Raw genomic sequence first — 17767 nt, 5'->3', positions numbered from 1 at the left:
AGATTTAAATGTAATTAAACAAGAAATTTGGCAAATAAGTTGAAATACTAAAATTACTAAAACTAAAACTCAAATGTTATATCAATTAAAGCTATATAGAAATATTTTTTTAAAAACAGGTCAGCGATGAAACTTAAACTAAAACCATTAAAAAATTAGCTAATACAAATTAAGCTGAATTAAAATAAATTAAATTAAATTAAATATTAGATGTAAAAAACGTAAGAAATTTTTACAATTTGGCAACTTACTTAAAATAAGTTTATTGAAATAGTAAAGTTACTAAAACTGAAATATATATATAATATAAATATATAAATATAATATAACTTTAATTTATTTATATTTCAGTTTTAGTAACTATAAATATATATATAAACTAGGGCTGTCAAATGATTAATCACGATTAATCACATCCAAAATAAAAGTTTTTTTTAACATAATATATGTGGGTGCACTGTGTATAATTATTTTGTATATATATATATATAAATACACACACATGCATGTATATTTAAGAAAAAAATATTATTTATATATAACATTTATATTTATATATAATATAAATTATATATAAATCTATATACAGTATATACATGAAAATATTCCTTAAATATATACAAGCATGTGTGTGTATTTATATATATAAAATAATTATACACAGTGCACCCACATATATTATGTAAAAAAACCTTTTATTTTGGATGTGATTAATCACGATTAATCATTTGACAGCCCTAATATAAACATAAAAAACGACAAAACCACTTAACAAAATTACTAAAACTTTAAATAAAGTTAAAACTCAAAATATAAAAATAAAGCTACTTCAGAATTTTAACAAACACTAAAACAATAACTATATATATATATATATATATATATATATATAATACTAAATAACACTGAACCAGAACTATATGTGCCATGAAGTATTTTTAATTCTCTTTAATATAAAACACCCCTTTTTTTTGCAAATGAGGCTCGTTTGAGAATGCAAACATATGTATTTGTGTTGTGATACTCACAGGTTCACCTGGAGGACCTTGTTCACCTGTGCTGCCGGGCGGACCTGCTTTACCCTGTAGAACACAACACCCCAGTACAGGGTTATATTTGCTTACTAAAACTAACATTAAAACCAGTAACAGACATTTAAAAGTTAACTGAAATAAAATAAATCTTAAACTTATTTTATTCCAGCTAGTTTTCACAGAAACATTTCTCATTTACATTTAGTTTAAAGATAGATGTGTGTGATGCTGGCCAATAGTGAGCCTATACGTTCTGTCTGTGTGTGTGTGTGTGTGTGTGTGTGTGTGTGTGTGTGTGTGTGTGTGTGTGTGTGTGTGTGTGTGTGTGTGTGTGTGTGTGTGTGTGTGTGTGTGTGTGTGTGTGTGTGTGTGTGTGTGTGTGTGTGTGTGTGTGTGTGTGTGTGAGATGTGTGTGACGTATAACCAAGAAGCGCTGCGCTGTTACACTACGTGAACTCACTCGAGGCCCACAGAGAAGGACATGAAGAGTTGAATAAAGTCGTTATTTTTGTTTGTTTTTTGCGCACAGAAAGTATTCTCGTCGCTTGATAAACTTAAGATTGAGCCACTGTAGTCACTCGGACTATTCTAACGATGTCTTTAATAACTTTCTGGACCGGCAAGTTTCAATCCCGTAGAAGCCTATGGAGGAGTGATCCAGCTCTCAGATTTAATCAGAAATATCTTCATTTGTGTCCCGAAGATGAACGAAAGTCTTACGGGGTTGAACAACATGAGGGAGAGTCATTACTGACAGAGTTTACATGTTTGGGGGAACTATCCCTTTAAAGGTTTCATGATGTTGCCTTAGAAGGTAGCTGACTATGTAGGCACACTGGGATTTTTTTTTTTTTAAAGAAATTAATACTTTTATTCATCAAGGACGCATTAAACTGATCAAAAGTGACAGTAAAGACGTTTATAATGTTAAAAAAGATTCTGTTTGAAATAAATTCTGTTCTTTTGAACTTTCAGTTTCCACAAAAATATGATTGTTTCCAACACTGATAATAATCATAAATGTTTCTTGAGCATCAGATCCTCATATTAGAGTGATTTCTGAAGGATCATGTGACACTGAAGACTGGAGTAATGATGCTGGAAATTCAGCTTTGATCACAGGAATAAATTACACTTTACTATATATTCACATTGAAAACAGTATTTTATAACAGTACAGTATAATATTTTACTGTTTTACTGTATTTTTGGGGAACATGCGGGTTTACACATAAATGAAGTTATGAATGAATTTACAGTGTTTTAAGAGTCTGTGAAACATCACTGGCATAACTCATAAAACAACACCGACAGTGAGATGTGTGTGTGTGAGAGAGAGAGAGAGAGAGAGAGAGAGAGAGAGAGAGAGAGAGAGAGAGAGAGAGAGAGAGAGAGAGAGAGAGAGAGAGAGAGAGAGAGAGAGAGAGAGAGAGAGAGAGAGAGAGAGAGAGTTAGTTCCCACTAGAGGGCGCTGTGAGCTCATGAGCGAGTAAAACCCCTCAGGCTTGAATTATAAACACCTCGACACACACTTCGACACACACTTCACACATCCTGACATCCAGTTTTATTAGAGGCTTCTCAGACAGAGGAAACACACTGATCTGTGACGTCACACACGAGCTCGAGTGTATGAGTGTATCGCTCTGCCTCCTTAACCCTTATATCAATACTCTTCAGTATTCACAGGAAATACTTTCATTTATTTAAACAAAAATAATAGTATTTTGGCAATATATTTAAATATTTGGTATATGATTAGTTTAATACTTTTGCGTGTTAAAAAATAGCATTTATTTAAATAAAAGTAAAAGTATTTTGGTAACATTTTACAATTTTAATATGACAATATCAATGAGTATTAAAAGAAAATAATTGTATTTTTGGCAACAGTTTTAATGTGATTATTTTCATACTTTTGAGTATTAAAAAAATATTATTTATTTAAAGAAAAATAATAAAAATAATTTTGATACATTTTATGATTAAAACAACTGTATTTTTGGCAACAGTTAACTATTTTGATATGATTATTTTTATAATTTTGAATATTGATTTTTTTTTTTATTAGAGAAAAAGAATAGTATATTGGCAAACTATTTTACTATTTTAATATGACAATAAGAAGAAAATAATTATTAAAAAAAGAAACGAATTATATTTTTTTGGCCACATAGTTTACTATTCATCATGATTATTTTCATATTTTTAAGTATTAAAAAAAATAATAGTATTTATTTAAACAAAAACAATAGTATTTTGACATTTAAACATATTTTACTATTTTTAAATCAAAGTATCAGTTATTATGTCATATCTAGACTCATTTATGTGCGTAAGAACAACATGACGCAGTTAAAAATCTCAGTTAATTTAATTTTGGACATGATGTATAAGCGTCATGAACCGCTCCGCCTGACTGACACCACTAACTCTGTCACTGGCTCATAGGAATGGATGTACTGTAGTATGAAGCAGAGAGAGACTTACAGAGGGTCCTGCTGCTCCTCTCTTCCCTGGACCTCCAGCTTTACCCTGCAGACACACACACACACACACACACACACACACGATCATTAACCTTCAGCTCGCTGTACAGATGAAGCAGAAGTCTCCAGAGTTATGGATCTCAGGCGCTTTAATAACTAATGAGTGATGTCAGTGTGATCCGCAGCTGTACATTGTGTGTATTTAGTATTTTTTGTAACTAGCTGTGCTTTCGGGAATAAAACTGTAGAAATATTACCCCAGAAATGTTCTAAATCCCCCCCAAAATCGTATTTCATATGTCTTTAAACAGATTTGATGGTCCAAAAGGGCTAAATGTCTGTTCACTTCTGAAAATGGCTTGTGTTAAAGTTTTAGTAATTTTGTTGTATGTTTTTGTTTTTTATTTTTTATTTAAATTAAATTCTTATATGTGCATATAGTTTCATTTATTTAGTTTATTTCAGTTTTTGTTATTTTAGTAGATAAAGTTAAACTAAATTAAAATCTAAATCTAAAAATAATGCTGCCTTAGTAACTAGCTGAAATAAAATAAGTTTTTCTATATTTGAATTAATTTTTTTTTTTATTTTTTTTTATTATAACAACCCAGGTCTGTAGTTATTTGAATTGGTCTAATAAACAAACATGTATAAGTATTTTAGTTTAGTTTATAGTATTTTTTTAAGTTTTCAATTTAAATTTAGTTTAAATTAGAATACATATATGTTCTTTTTTTAGGTGCTTTATTAAGGTTTATATTAGTATTTATCTTAAATTGAATTTAATATTAGATTTAATTTCATTAAGCTTAATTACGGTAAGTTTCAACTTTGTCAATTTTAGTACTTTCAACTTGAATGATTTTTTTTCTTTTCTAAATTTTTCAACAAATATGTACAGTATATGTTATTTTATCTTTATTTCAACTAACGAAAATCATTTGTGTGTGTGTGACTGTCTAATCTGGAGAAAAACAAGTAGATCTAGCACATCAAACTGAGGACGGTCTCATATATGATGATTGTCTTCAGTTATGATGACTACAGACAAGCACAAACCCTCAAAAACACACATTTAACTGAAGTATGAATAGTTTTCCCACTTGAGGATGTCCTGAAATGAAGATTTTATCTCACTTTATCTATAAACTAAACACAGAGGTGCTTACGATGAATCCCGGATCTCCATTCTTCCCTCCAGAACCCTTTTCACCCTGAAAAATAAAAGCAGTGGAGCCGTCAAGTGTGTGTGTGACGCGTCTCTGAGCATCATGATCCTTCACTGCTTTCTAATGCGAATCAGTGTAACTGCTTTAGGATCTGTGATGTGTGAAGGCCCGTCTAAAGAGTGCAGTTCTCTATCCTGTGTCATATACTTCCCCTTCAAACAGGAAGTTCTGGGACTTAAATGATGCCATCGCAATGCTTTCCCAGAATAAAAGAGCTAATCTTTTGTATAGTAGTCAATGTGTGAATATAATACACTCAAAGAAGAAAGAAGATGCCTTCATATATAGAGCCTTTAAGTGGTTCCCAAAATGGGATCATTTTATGGATTTAGTTTGAATTCCTTTTTAATTCTGATTAAATTGCAAACTAGAAAACGATTAAATAACCTGTTAAACATGAAAGTGTTATGCAGTCATTTCAGACATTTCTACTTATATAGAAATATTTTAGCATAAAATTGAGTCGAGGACCTTTTATTGTAATAGTGTAGGGGATATCTGGTATATATGGTGATATACCTTTACGCCCTCGTGGCCTGGTTCTCCTGGAGGGCCGTCAGCTCCTCTCGGGCCCTAAAAGACAAAAACACACACCATATATGAGCCCAACACGTCTCACACTAAAATAAAAAAGACATTTCATTTAATTCCATACACTGATAGAAGCTGCAATAATAATATAATTTGACTAAGTGTACACATTGTGTAGGAAACTATAAAGTTCTTCTCCCAGATCACCGGCCACTTACTTGTATGTATTTTGGGAGAAATAGAGGAATTTACAGAAATCCGACACTACTACTAACATGTCATAGATCAACTAACATGATCATTATAAAGGTGTTTAAACGACAAAACACATTTCTTCCACATATTTGGCAATCGGAATATATCATATAGCTCATGACATAATTAACAAATTTGTGAATATTTTGAATAAAAAAAAGAATAAACTGAATTAAAGCTATACATCTGTCATACAGTGTGGCATTAATATGTTCTAAAATAACGCTAATAAAAAAAATCTCATGCTAAGGGCTAAGATAATAATAATAATATTTTATATAGTGCCTTTAAAAGTAGCATCTCAAAGCACTTTACATAAAAATAATGAAATTAAAAGGATACACATAACAGTCTAGGCAGTAAAAACTAAACAAGCAATAAAAATAAAAAGCCAATATAATAACAAACAAAGTAATCACATAAAAGCCACCCTAAAAAAGTACGTTTTAAGGGACGATTTAAAAACTCTAAGGGATTCTGCATTCCCAATCTCAGAGGGCCAAAGAAGAAAAAGCCTATAGTTTTCAGCCGTGTTGTTCGGAGAGTTAAAACACCAGCTTCAGAAGAGCGTAGAGCACGTGTAGGAGTGTAGCGGGTTAAGAGCTCACACAAATACTGAGGGGCCAAGATATTCAAGGCCTTATAAGTGAGCATGAGAATTTTAAAATCAATACGGAAACTAACAGGAAGCCAGTGCAGTTTTCCAGCATAGGTGTGATGTGTTCCCAAGCACTGGTCCCAGTCAGAACTCTAGCAGATGAATGTTGTACCAACTGTAATTTACTCAGGGTAGCTTTAGAAACTCCAGCCAGCAAAACATTACAATAATCAATACGTGAAAAAACAAAAGTGTTGATTCACTTTTCAGCCACGGAGAAAGTCGACAGAGCGTAATTTGGCAATGTTTCTGAGATGAAAAAATGATGTTTTGACTGTGTTACGAACATGATGGTTAAATTGGTGTCAAATATCACCCCCAGATTTCGGAATTTCCAAGCAGAGCCATCCACACTTAAAGGGATACTCCACTTTTTTTGGAAATAGGCTCATTTTACAACTCCCCCAGAGTTAAACTGTTGAGTTTTACCGTTTTTGAATCCATTCAGCCGATCTCCGGTTCTGGCGGTACCACTTTTAGCATAGCTTAGCATACATCATTGAAGTGGACAAGACCATTAGCATTTCTAAAAAAAAAAATGACCAAAGAGTTTTGATATTTCTCCTATTTAAAACTTGACTCTTCTGTAGTTACATCGTGCACTAAGACCGACGGAAAATGTAAAGTTGCGATTTTCTAGGCTGATATGGCTAGGAACTATACTCTCATTCCTGCGTAATAATCAAGAAACTTCACTGCCGTACCATGAGAGCAGCAGGCGTAATGATATGACGCAGCGCCTGAAAATAGGCTACGGAGCTGGGGACTATTTTCAGGCGCTGCGTACAGAAGAGTCAAGTTTTAAATAGGAAAAATATCGAAACTCTTTGGTCATTTTTTTTTTTTTAGAAATGCTAATGGTCTTGTCCACTCCAATGATGTATGCTAAGCTATGCTAAAAGTGGTACCGCCAGAACCGGAGATCGGCTGAATGGATTCAAAAACGGTAAAACTCAACAGTTTAACTCTGGGGGAGTTGTAAAATGAGCCTATTTCCAAAAAGAGTGGAGTATCCCTTTAAGGTTATGGACTCTGCTTTACGCAACTGATGAGGTGAACTAATAGGCATCACTTCAGTCTTATCACTGCTTAGACAGAGAAAATTTTCAGACATCCATTTCTTAATCTCAGTAAAACATTGAGAAAGAAAAGACACAGGCATTTTGAAATCAGGTTTTGAATGTGCTGTCAAACGATTAAAATATTTAATCGCGATTAATCGCATTAATGTCATAGTTAACTCTTGATTAATCACACATTTTGATCTATTCTAAATGTCTCTTGATTTCTTTTTGTCCCATTATTTCTTCTCATTTTAATGCTCTTATCAACATGGAAAAGTGGATCGGCTTGCTTTGTGCAAATGTTTTTTTTTTTTAAACAACATTGACATATACTGTGTTCAATTTCACACTAACATTCTCACTTGGAGCAAATAATCTCTCACACAATGTAACACTGTCCATCAATAAAAGGGTGAAATACTGACGAGGTCCTGATGTTGACGAGGGGCGGAGAATTTGCATCAGCTGTGTGTGTGTGTGTGTGTGTGTGTGTGTGCTTGGCCATCATCAAGTGGTGTTTCAGACTGGACGTGCTGCGATGATGATGGCTCAGTTCACAACGACAAAACACACAGATCACTTTGGTCTCGTCAATGGAACCATTTGGCAACTTTTTTAAAGTAAACTTTCCATTCAGAATCTTATTGGCATCCATTTCGGCGTCTCGCGCTCGTCATCCACTCAAAACGTAACGTTAACCAACTATTTGGCCGGCTCGCAAGCCCAAACAAGTGTGTGCGCCGTGCCTGTTGTTTTGTTTCCGGTCTAGCTAGATCCGCTTGCGCTTTGGTCGACGAATCACGCGGCGCAAGTCATTGAAATGAATGGGTTTCACAGCGCAGCGCACGCCGCGTCCTGTTGCAAAAGCATGTGAAAAAAAAATGCAAAGTTAGCTAGGCCAAAAACACCGTTAATCGCGCGATAAAAAAATTAACGCCGTTAAAAAGGGGTTTGCGTTAACGCCGTTAATAACGCGTTTAACTGACAGCCCTAGTATATAGATCTGAGTGTCATCGCCATAGAAGTGAAAGTTAAGACCAAGTGTTCTTAAAAGTTGTCCAAATGGAAAAATGTAAAACTAAAAAGTAACGGGCCCAAAACTGAGCCCTGGGGAACCCCAGAGTGCACCAAACCGACATCAGACTTGCAATCACCCATCCCAACAAACTGCTTACGCTCAGAGAGGTAGGACTTAAACCCCTCTAATGCAGAATCAGAAACTCCAAAGATAGTCTCTAAGCGGTTGATTAAAATAGAGTGATCTATAGTGTCAAAAGCGGCACTAAGATCAAGAAGAATCAGTATAGATAGACGGCCGGAATCAGAAGCCATTAACAAATCATTAGTAACTTTGACTAGCGCTGTTTCAGTGCTGTGGAGTTTGCGAAATCCAGACTGAAGAGGCTCAAAAAGATCATTAGAGGAAAGATGGGAAAGTAGTTGAGAAGCCACTGTTTGTTCTAAAATGTTGGCGAGGAATGGAAGATTAGAGACGGGATGAAAATTATTCGGATTATCAAAGTCCATGTTGTTAGTTTTTGGTACGGGGTGACAGCAGCAATTTTAAGTGCTTAACTCCAGTGCACACAGAGTTATTGATAATTCTCAAAGCAACAGGAGAGAGGGAATCAAAACATGATTTAAAAAGACAAGATGGTATCGGATCAACTCTAGAAGTTGAGGCTTTCAGTTTTGAAACCGTATTACATAGAAACTGGGAGTCATGAATTGCAAAGATAGAATATAGAGCCCCTAGAATTTATTATATATATTATAAATTCTATTTAAATTCCCCCCCCCAATCACCATGATTCCCCAGCTAATTTACATTAAGAATTGAAAAAAAAAATTGTATTACATGTTTTCTGAAATGTTATGTGAATGAGGCATTGCATAATTGAATGTGCACTAATTTGCATTAATTTCCAGGAAATAAATCTGAACATTGAATAAAGCCAGGTTCAAAATTCTCGTTTGATTTTGTTGACATATCAGAGTTAAATGTTTTTACTGAGGGGATTTTGGATATCTCTTTTTATCACTGCATAAATCAGAAAATACTGTCAACCGACAGAGAAATATATGTTTTTAGGAATAAGATTTTATATAAATCAGTGTGAATGATATATGAACAAACCCCTCAGTAAAAACCTTCAGAATATAGACAGGAATAACACTGTAAAGTTTGGTGTATATAACTGCTGCAGAAGTGGAGGACAAACTCACAGACTTTACAGATATTGTCACGTTTTGGGTTTTCTTCCTTGTTCTTGTCGTTGTTATGTTTCTGTTTTGTCATGTGATTCCCTGATTGTCATGTGATCCTGCCATGTGTCTTGTCATTGGTTAATCGTCTGATCATTGTTCACAAGTGTTCCTTGTCTTGTAATTAGTTTGTGTATTGCCCTGTGTAATTATCGAGTATTGAATGTTTCCAGTTGATGTTCTCGTTTTTGTTTTTGTTTTGAGTTTCATGCCTTTGTTTTATATTTGATTATCTTTTGGACTTAAAGTTGCATCTGGGTTCACTTCAACTCTCCTTCAGTAGAAATGCAGTATGTATCGTAATTGAAATATACAGATGCAAAGAGAAAACGTGCAATAAGGTAAAACATTTAAAGGGATAGTTCACTTCAAAATTAAAATTCTGTCTCCATATACTCGCCTTCAAGTTGTTTCCTAAAACTATTAAAAATAAATAATAAAATATAAAATATACAATTAAACATAAATATTTAAAAAAGGATCAAACTTATTAAACTTATATAATTAAAACTTAAAATCCACAGACACACAAGGACTCATCAATGTTGTTATTGTTAACTAAAGCTAAAAAAATTGAAACTGAAATAAAGCTGAAAAAAACTGGAGCAAAAATAAAAAATGTTGCCTGCAACTAACTGAAATAAATAAATAAAAGATATGCAATTACTAAAACTAAAATATCTTTTTAAGCTTAACTAAAAACATTTGAAATACATAATGAAAGCACATAACAATACTGCAAAAAAAAATTTAAACCAAAATGACTGTAAACAAACTTAAATAAATTTAAATTGGAATACTAAAATTACACACAAAAAAAATAAAATAAAAATAAATTAAAGTTTTGTTTAAAAAAATTCTAAAATGAAAATGAATTCTAAAAAAAACTAATTCAAAATATGAATAAATACTACAAAGTATATAAAAACACTGGTTTAAATATATCATTAAACTATTTTTCAATCTATACTTTCAGTACTGAATGAATTACAAGGATATTTATAACAACATTTCTCTCATTTTGTTCAACTGAGCTTGTTGCAGTGCATTCTGGGAGTGCCATGCAAACCTGCATTAGAATTTGGCCAAAAGAAGTTGATCTAAAAAGGAATTCTATTTATTTTGAATCTGGAACTGGTGTTGACGTTGGGTTCATGAACGGAGACTTCAGAAGGCCTGAGCTCTTTGTTCAGGATGTGTAAGCGATCTGTCTGCCATGTTTCACACGGGGGTTTAAAGTGGCCCATCCTCACCATCATTAAAATGAGATCTGCCCAGTTTTATATAAACAGAACAGAGGGGAACATTCTCTTAATTGCAGAGTTTGGCATGAACCTCAAACCTCTTTTCATCAGCTTCTGTGGCCTCTGACACACTTCATCCTGTGTCATTAGCACTCACGTCAAACACGCTCTTTCTCTTCCACGCTTATTATGTTAGTCAACGTTTCCTGCTCGTAATTCATGAGCGTTTACCCTCATGCTGACCTGTTATCAATTAAACTGCCTGTTTTTGCTACTGTACCTTTAAGACAGTTTGCATTGGTTATGAACGTTTGTCTGTAATAAGCCTGAATACTGTAAATCTAAATTAATTTCCCTACAAGCACAAAAGCGTAACGGGAAAGTATCATAATCCTTTCCCAAATCACTGCGTCTATTAAATATTTTCCTTGAATTATCTTATTAACCAGGTGACTCTGATCTAAAGTTGTCAAAAACACGTCAAGTTCACAGATCATTTCAAAATCAAAAGAAACAAATAATATTTTGCTTTGCATTACATTACATTCATGACAATTAACCCTCAATTACCCCCCAAATTCTCATTACATTATGCAAAAAAAAAAGTCAATAAGGCAAATTAAACAAGTGCAATAATGAAAATCTAACAAAAAGCTTAGAATTTTATAAATATAAAATTTAACTGAAAAAACATATACACAAAAACATATTTTATTTGAAATAGTTGACAGCATTTTTCATTTATGTTTAAGTTGAGGTAATAAAATAACTAAAACTAAATTAATAAAACTTAATAAAAACTACATAGACAATAAAAATGAATAAAAATGACAATAGCACACAATTAAATTACTAAAAGTTTAACAGAAACTGATTGAAAAATAAAAATCTAATTAAAAGTATATAAAATTATAATTGTGTTTTAATGATACTAAAATAATACTGAATACACACACAAACATTTATATTTTACATTGTGTGTATACACAGTAGCTAGATTTCTTTTTGATGTTGGGGTCATACTCAGTTTGACCTCTAGAGGTCCCTGTAGTTTATCTGGGAAACACGATTCACCCAGCAACAAAACACGACACCACTTGTAGTCACACTGATCGCTGAACAGATAGAGAGCTGAACGCGTTGTACAAACAGCCTGTGAACTTATTACCAGGACAATCAGCCAGCGGTGAAAGTGTTTTTCAAGAAAAGTCTTATCCTGAAATCTCAAAAACTACTCACAATTAAATGAAATATATTTCAAACCAGCAACAGAATCTAAACTGAACTGACCATGAACATGAAAAAATAATAATAAAAATGACAAAAACAAAACACAATTACACCAAACGATTCCTGTTTGCTTTGCTCTATCCAGAGTCTGTTTTTAAATCTATGTTTAAAACTTAGCTCTTTTCACAGGCTAACAACTGTCCTTGATTTTAACGGTGAGTTTTCTGATTGGTGTATTCGATGTAAATTCCCTTCATCACTTGTTTTGCGGTTGTTTATTAGATATTTATCCTGATGTACAGCACAATGGCCAACTACTGTTGCTTTTATTGTGCTATATAAATAAAAGTGGATTGATTGATTGATTGAGTGAGTGAGTGAGTGAGTGAGTGAGTGAGTGAGTGAGTGAGTGAGTGAGTGAGTGAGTGAGTGAGTGATGGATTGGTTGACTGACTGACTGACTGACTGACTGACTGATTGATTGGTTGGTTGGTTGATTGACTGACTGATTGATTTACTGATTGATTGATTGACTGATTTATTGATAGGTTGATTGACTGATTTATTGATTGGTTGATTGACTGATTTATTGATAGGTTGATTGACTGATTTATTGATTGGTTGATTGACTGACTGACTGACTGACTGACTGACTGACTGACTGACTGACTGATTGACTGATTAATTGATTGATTTACTGATTGACTGATTGACTGATTGATTGACTGATTGACTGATTGGCTGGCTGGTTGATTGATTGATTGATTGATTGACACATTGACATCATTAGCAACGCAACAAAACAAGCGACAGAATCATAATTTTCCATCTACTCGTCTTACCCTTCGTCCTTTGGGCCCAGAAACGCCTGCTGCTCCTCTCAGCCCTTGAGGACCCTGGAGAAAGAGAGACAGACAGAAAGAGGTAAAGTAAAGTTTCAACTTTGATGTGTTTCTCTCAAAAAAGACCGCAACCACTGTATCTGTGTGTATATCACTTCAACATCGCTGAACTTCACACCAGTTAAAATAATACCATGGTACTTGTGACATATCACATAAAATTCAATTATTACCATTGTTCAAGCACAATCATATATTGTAAAAAAACAAAACCAAGACTGTTGGAGACTCAAAAGTATATCTGAAGGTGTGTATGCGATCTGTTAGTGTTCGTATTCTTCCCTCATCTTCTTTCACTCGAGTCTACATGGCCCATAGAACCGCTTGCAGGAAAATAATGAAATTTGGCACACAGATAGAAGACAGTCCGAACATTAACCACAGCAATTTTGGAGTTTCTAACTCAATCCCTCTAGCGCCACCAACTGTCCAAAGTTGCACTCAAGTTTATGCTAATAACTTTTGAACCGTAAAGGCTAGAAACAAAATTCTTCTCTGATTCCTTGGCTCAAGATAATTCGTCGTGGTTAATCTGATTTTCACCAAAATTGGCTCAGATCATCTTCAAATCATGCTTGCAAAAAGCTAATAAAAGATATTTGATAAACTCAACTGTTCTTGAATAACACGTGAACGAATTCATCAAAGAACATGCCAAAATTGGATGCGAGGCTATATCTCTACAACGCTTTCACATATTGAGATGCATCTTGGTACATGTCATCACAAGCATCACCTGAGGTTACATGGTTTCAGTACAGCGCCTCCTGCTGGTCAGGAGATATGAAAAATAGCTCTTTTTGCTTATAACTTCTGTATGGTTTGTCCAAAAATGTATAAAACTGGTCTCTTTTCATTCAGTGCATCATGCCGAGACGAATGATAACCAATTTTGTCCCAACCATTTTTGATGTCAGCCATTTTGAATTTTGTCATAAAATGCTGTATTTTATGAACGCATTAGGGTATTGTTACGAAACTTTATATGCGTCATCAGGACCACCCCCTGTTGTGAAATTTAAACAAATGCTAATAGCTTTTTATTAATTTTAATGAAACTGCTCTTGATAGATTCCTTGAGTCGTACCAAGAATAATGATACAAGTTATACCATAGTTGATCAAAATTGCTGTACGTAATTTCGATTTTTTTTTGAAAGCCTACTTTTTCAAACTCCTCGACCGATTTTCACCAAAATCATCTAAAATTATCTTCAGACCGTATGAAGGCTTCTTGATTGACCAAACCATTCTCATATAACGCTTTAACAAATTTGATGGCATGGCGCCAAGCTGATTCTAAGGCTGTAACTTTACAACGCTTTGGCATATCGACACCAAACTTTGTAAGTGCCATTATCAGCTCACACTGACTACACAACACCAATTTCGCAACAGCGCCACCTATTGGTCAAAAGTGATAAGTGTTGAAGTCATGTGACCGTCGTGTAGTTTGTTTATAGCCAACGTTTAACTTTTTTTGTATCAAGGCTTTAGAAATAGTGTTAATTTGTGAAGATTTTCATGATGAACAAAACTTTTTGATGAAACAGCAGAGGATCATGGGTAAACTTACTGGTGGACCTTGTGGGCCGAAATCTCCAGGACTTCCTGGAAGACCGGGATACCCCTATTACAAAGAGAAATGCACACGGTTATCACCATAAACCCACTAACCAGTGACCCAACGAGCTACTGACCGGGTTAAGACCAGACCAACTACTGATTTACTCAGAAATCTGTTCAACTCGCCTTCACGAATGATTTACACACGTTTCGCATTGTGCAACAATTTACAGTCAAGAAACGTTAGATTTACTGGAGAAGCAAAATGACTGAAGGTATCGGGTTTTAGATATGTGTACAAGTCAAAAATACTTTTTCAGTGCAATGCATTTTAATATTTATGTTTGTTAGTGTGAAATAAGTTCTTACTATTGAACCTTTCTCTCCTGGAGGACCCAGAGGACCAGGAGGACCTCGATCACCCTGAACACACACAAACACACGATTTCAGTCTGCAGATCTGATCTTCATTGTCGCTGATCCATTTCATCACGGTGGCACTTCATCATGTATTTATGGTAAAATGGTGGAAGTACATTTGGTTTAAGATAAAGACTCAGTTTTTACCTTTTCTCCAGGTTGGCCGATCACTCCGGTTATTCCAGTCATTCCCACGGGACCCTGACAACACAGAGAACAAGAGCTGGTTAAACACACATGCACGCACACACACACACACACACACACACACACACACACACACACACACACACACACACACACACACACACACACATTCCTCAAGTCAGATTTTGGAGAGCGTTCAAACAGGAACTGAAGAATTGCATTACAAGATGTAATAATTTGTTTGTAAATTATCTGAAGAATATCCAGGTTGCTTATGATATGATTGATATGATATTACTGAAAAATAAAATGTATGACAGTTTCCAAAAAAATATGAAGCACAACTGTTTTCAACACTGATAATAATCATAAATGTTTCTTGAGCATCAGATCCTCATATTAGAGTGATTTCTGAAGGATCATGTGACACTGAAGACTGGAGTAATGATGCTGAAAATTCAGCTTTGATCACAGGAATAAATTACACTTTACTATATATTCACATAGACAACAGATGATTTACATTGGAATAATATTTCACTGTTTTTACTGTATTTTTGATCAAATAAATGTAATTTAATTTAATTTAGGCAGGGTCTGTCAAGCTCTAAAATGACATAAAATCGCCATAAATTTATAATAAAAATGACTAATGCACTATTTTCCAAACCACATGATAGCTCTAAGTAATGGCCATATTGCTGTTTAAGTCTCTCAGATCTGTCATAGTTATAAATTCTCATGTGTTCTCATGTTTTTTAAATGAATCAATGACATCATGGCATATCTAAAGATCCCATTTTTGAAAATGAAACACCAAATTGCATGAGATTCGCATCACTGTATCACTTCAGAGGACTTGAATTATTGTAAGGATTATTGAATGACTGTTGCTTTTATGTTTTATGTTGCACACTATGAATTATTATTAAAAAAAGATAATAAGATAACGTAAATAATACACAAGGGTGAAAACTGTCTCTTTAAGACCGCGAGTATTTGTCACACACTGGCTAAGATCCTCGGCACTGTTTGCATGGACATTTACTAACGGAATTAATCAATCATCTTCTTATTAATAAACAGATGTATTATGACAATAGAGAATAAATAAAGTTAGTTCGCAGAGGAATGAACACAACACACTCTCAGCGCTCATAAATCATCAGACGTGGGACGTCACACTCCTGCACACACACACAGGGTTTGCCACAGTTGTCTGTATGTTGGTACAGTACCGGGACGACTCCCAGCATGCATCAGCCCTGGGGAACTTTCCATTAATTCGTCAAAGTACATTCATTACATCAGATATCTTTGGCTCGTTTGACTAAAGCTCCTGCAGACTTTTCCATGTCTGGATGTTTCATGCATTTCCAAAACAAAGGACATTATTGTGAGGTTTGAAATATGACTTTAAGTGTTAATAAATTGCTCAAGATTAATTTAAATTATACTGTATACTACCGGTCAAAACTTTAGCATCAGTTTTTGAATTAAAGTCTCTTCTGCTCAGCTTTAATTTGATAAAAAATACTGTAAAAATTCTGACATATTATTCCAGTGTAAATCATCTGTTTTCTATGTGAATATACAGTAAAGTGTAATTTATTCCTGTGATCAAAGCTGAATTTTCAGCATCATTACTCCAGTCTTCAGGGTCACATGATCCTTCAGAAATCACTCTAATATGAGGATCTGATGCTCGAGAAAGACTTTCTTCTGATTCACTTTGTTTTGAGAACAAGATCACAGGACTCTCGCATACGCCGGTCTCCTCTAGAGTCACAAAAGAGATCAAAACGTCTCCAACTGTGCTCAGATTCGCAAAGACGCCAAAATCTGCAATCAAAAACTCATTTGTCATCATATTCGTCTCAGAGCAAATGATCTGCGCTGCTGTTTTACTGTATATCTCTATACATCTGAGGCGAAAGGACGCTGGGTTATATAAGAGTCCACAGCGAGGGGAACCGATCCGTCTGGAGAACCGAGACGCCGACGGGAGACACACCAGGTGCATGCTGGGATTGACGAGGCTTTCTGGGTTTTCCTGGAAGAGTTGAGCGATGGCCAGCAGTTCTCAGATCTGCTGTAAGTAAAACTCACTACAGCAAAATACTGTTTTATATAGAAATACCGTTTTAAAAATACTGTAGATATACAAAATACTGTTTTACTATTTTATATTTGAGTCTGGTAATGTTTTGCTACTCTTGTTTTAAGGTTGCTCTTAGCTTTATGTGTTCTCTGTGTTGTTATGCCGGTGTTGTGCCGAATTTCGACCCCCTGCCAAATTATTACCCCCCTCCTTTTCAGCCCGGGAGTTTCAGGCCCAAGACCGGCCCACTTTTTTCATGGTGGTGGAAATTGGATAAATGAAGCAACTGTTCAGCTCTTACTATTGTGTAGTTTTTATTAATACCATGGTTCAACAATAATGTAAAGGTTAAATAATAATTCACTTAAGCTGAGAAGTAAAAAAAATACCATGGTCATTATCCATTCCTGCGGCGCGAATGAGGCGTAGAGCGCGGCAGACGCGAATACGCCTCATTCGCGCGTCAATGGCGCGAATTGAGCGTCTGGCGCATTACGCGCGAATGTTTTATGTAGCGCTTTTTTTGCATTCTCTCGTTTGACGCGAATTCGCGTCTGCCGCCCGAGTTGAAAAATCTGAACTTCTGCGTCAATTAACGCGCCGCGTTAACCAATCAGGAGCCTGCTTGCTGCT

The 17767-nt window shown here is 34.6% G+C and overlaps 1 protein-coding gene across 1 annotated transcript in view; it reads right to left on the bottom strand.

The window, feature by feature from the left end:
- Positions 1-17767, bottom strand: part of LOC130069411 (collagen alpha-1(XXIV) chain-like) — a 145806-nt gene that overhangs the window by 36210 nt on the left and 91829 nt on the right. The window contains exons 25-32 of the mRNA XM_056233278.1: positions 15034-15087; positions 14836-14889; positions 14477-14530; positions 12842-12895; positions 5272-5325; positions 4693-4737; positions 3525-3569; positions 1029-1082 (exon numbers count right to left, since the gene is read on the bottom strand). Coding sequence (XP_056089253.1) covers positions 1029-1082; positions 3525-3569; positions 4693-4737; positions 5272-5325; positions 12842-12895; positions 14477-14530; positions 14836-14889; positions 15034-15087 — 414 coding nt within the window. The remainder of the gene's footprint in view (positions 1-1028; positions 1083-3524; positions 3570-4692; positions 4738-5271; positions 5326-12841; positions 12896-14476; positions 14531-14835; positions 14890-15033; positions 15088-17767) is intronic.

The sequence above is a fragment of the Rhinichthys klamathensis genome, unplaced genomic scaffold, assembly GCF_029890125.1.
Source record: "Rhinichthys klamathensis goyatoka isolate OS25496 unplaced genomic scaffold, OSU_Roscu_1.1 h1tg000366l_1, whole genome shotgun sequence".
In the NCBI taxonomy this organism is placed as follows: domain Eukaryota; kingdom Metazoa; phylum Chordata; class Actinopteri; order Cypriniformes; family Leuciscidae; genus Rhinichthys; species Rhinichthys klamathensis.
This window is presented reverse-complemented; position numbering and strand designations above follow the sequence as displayed.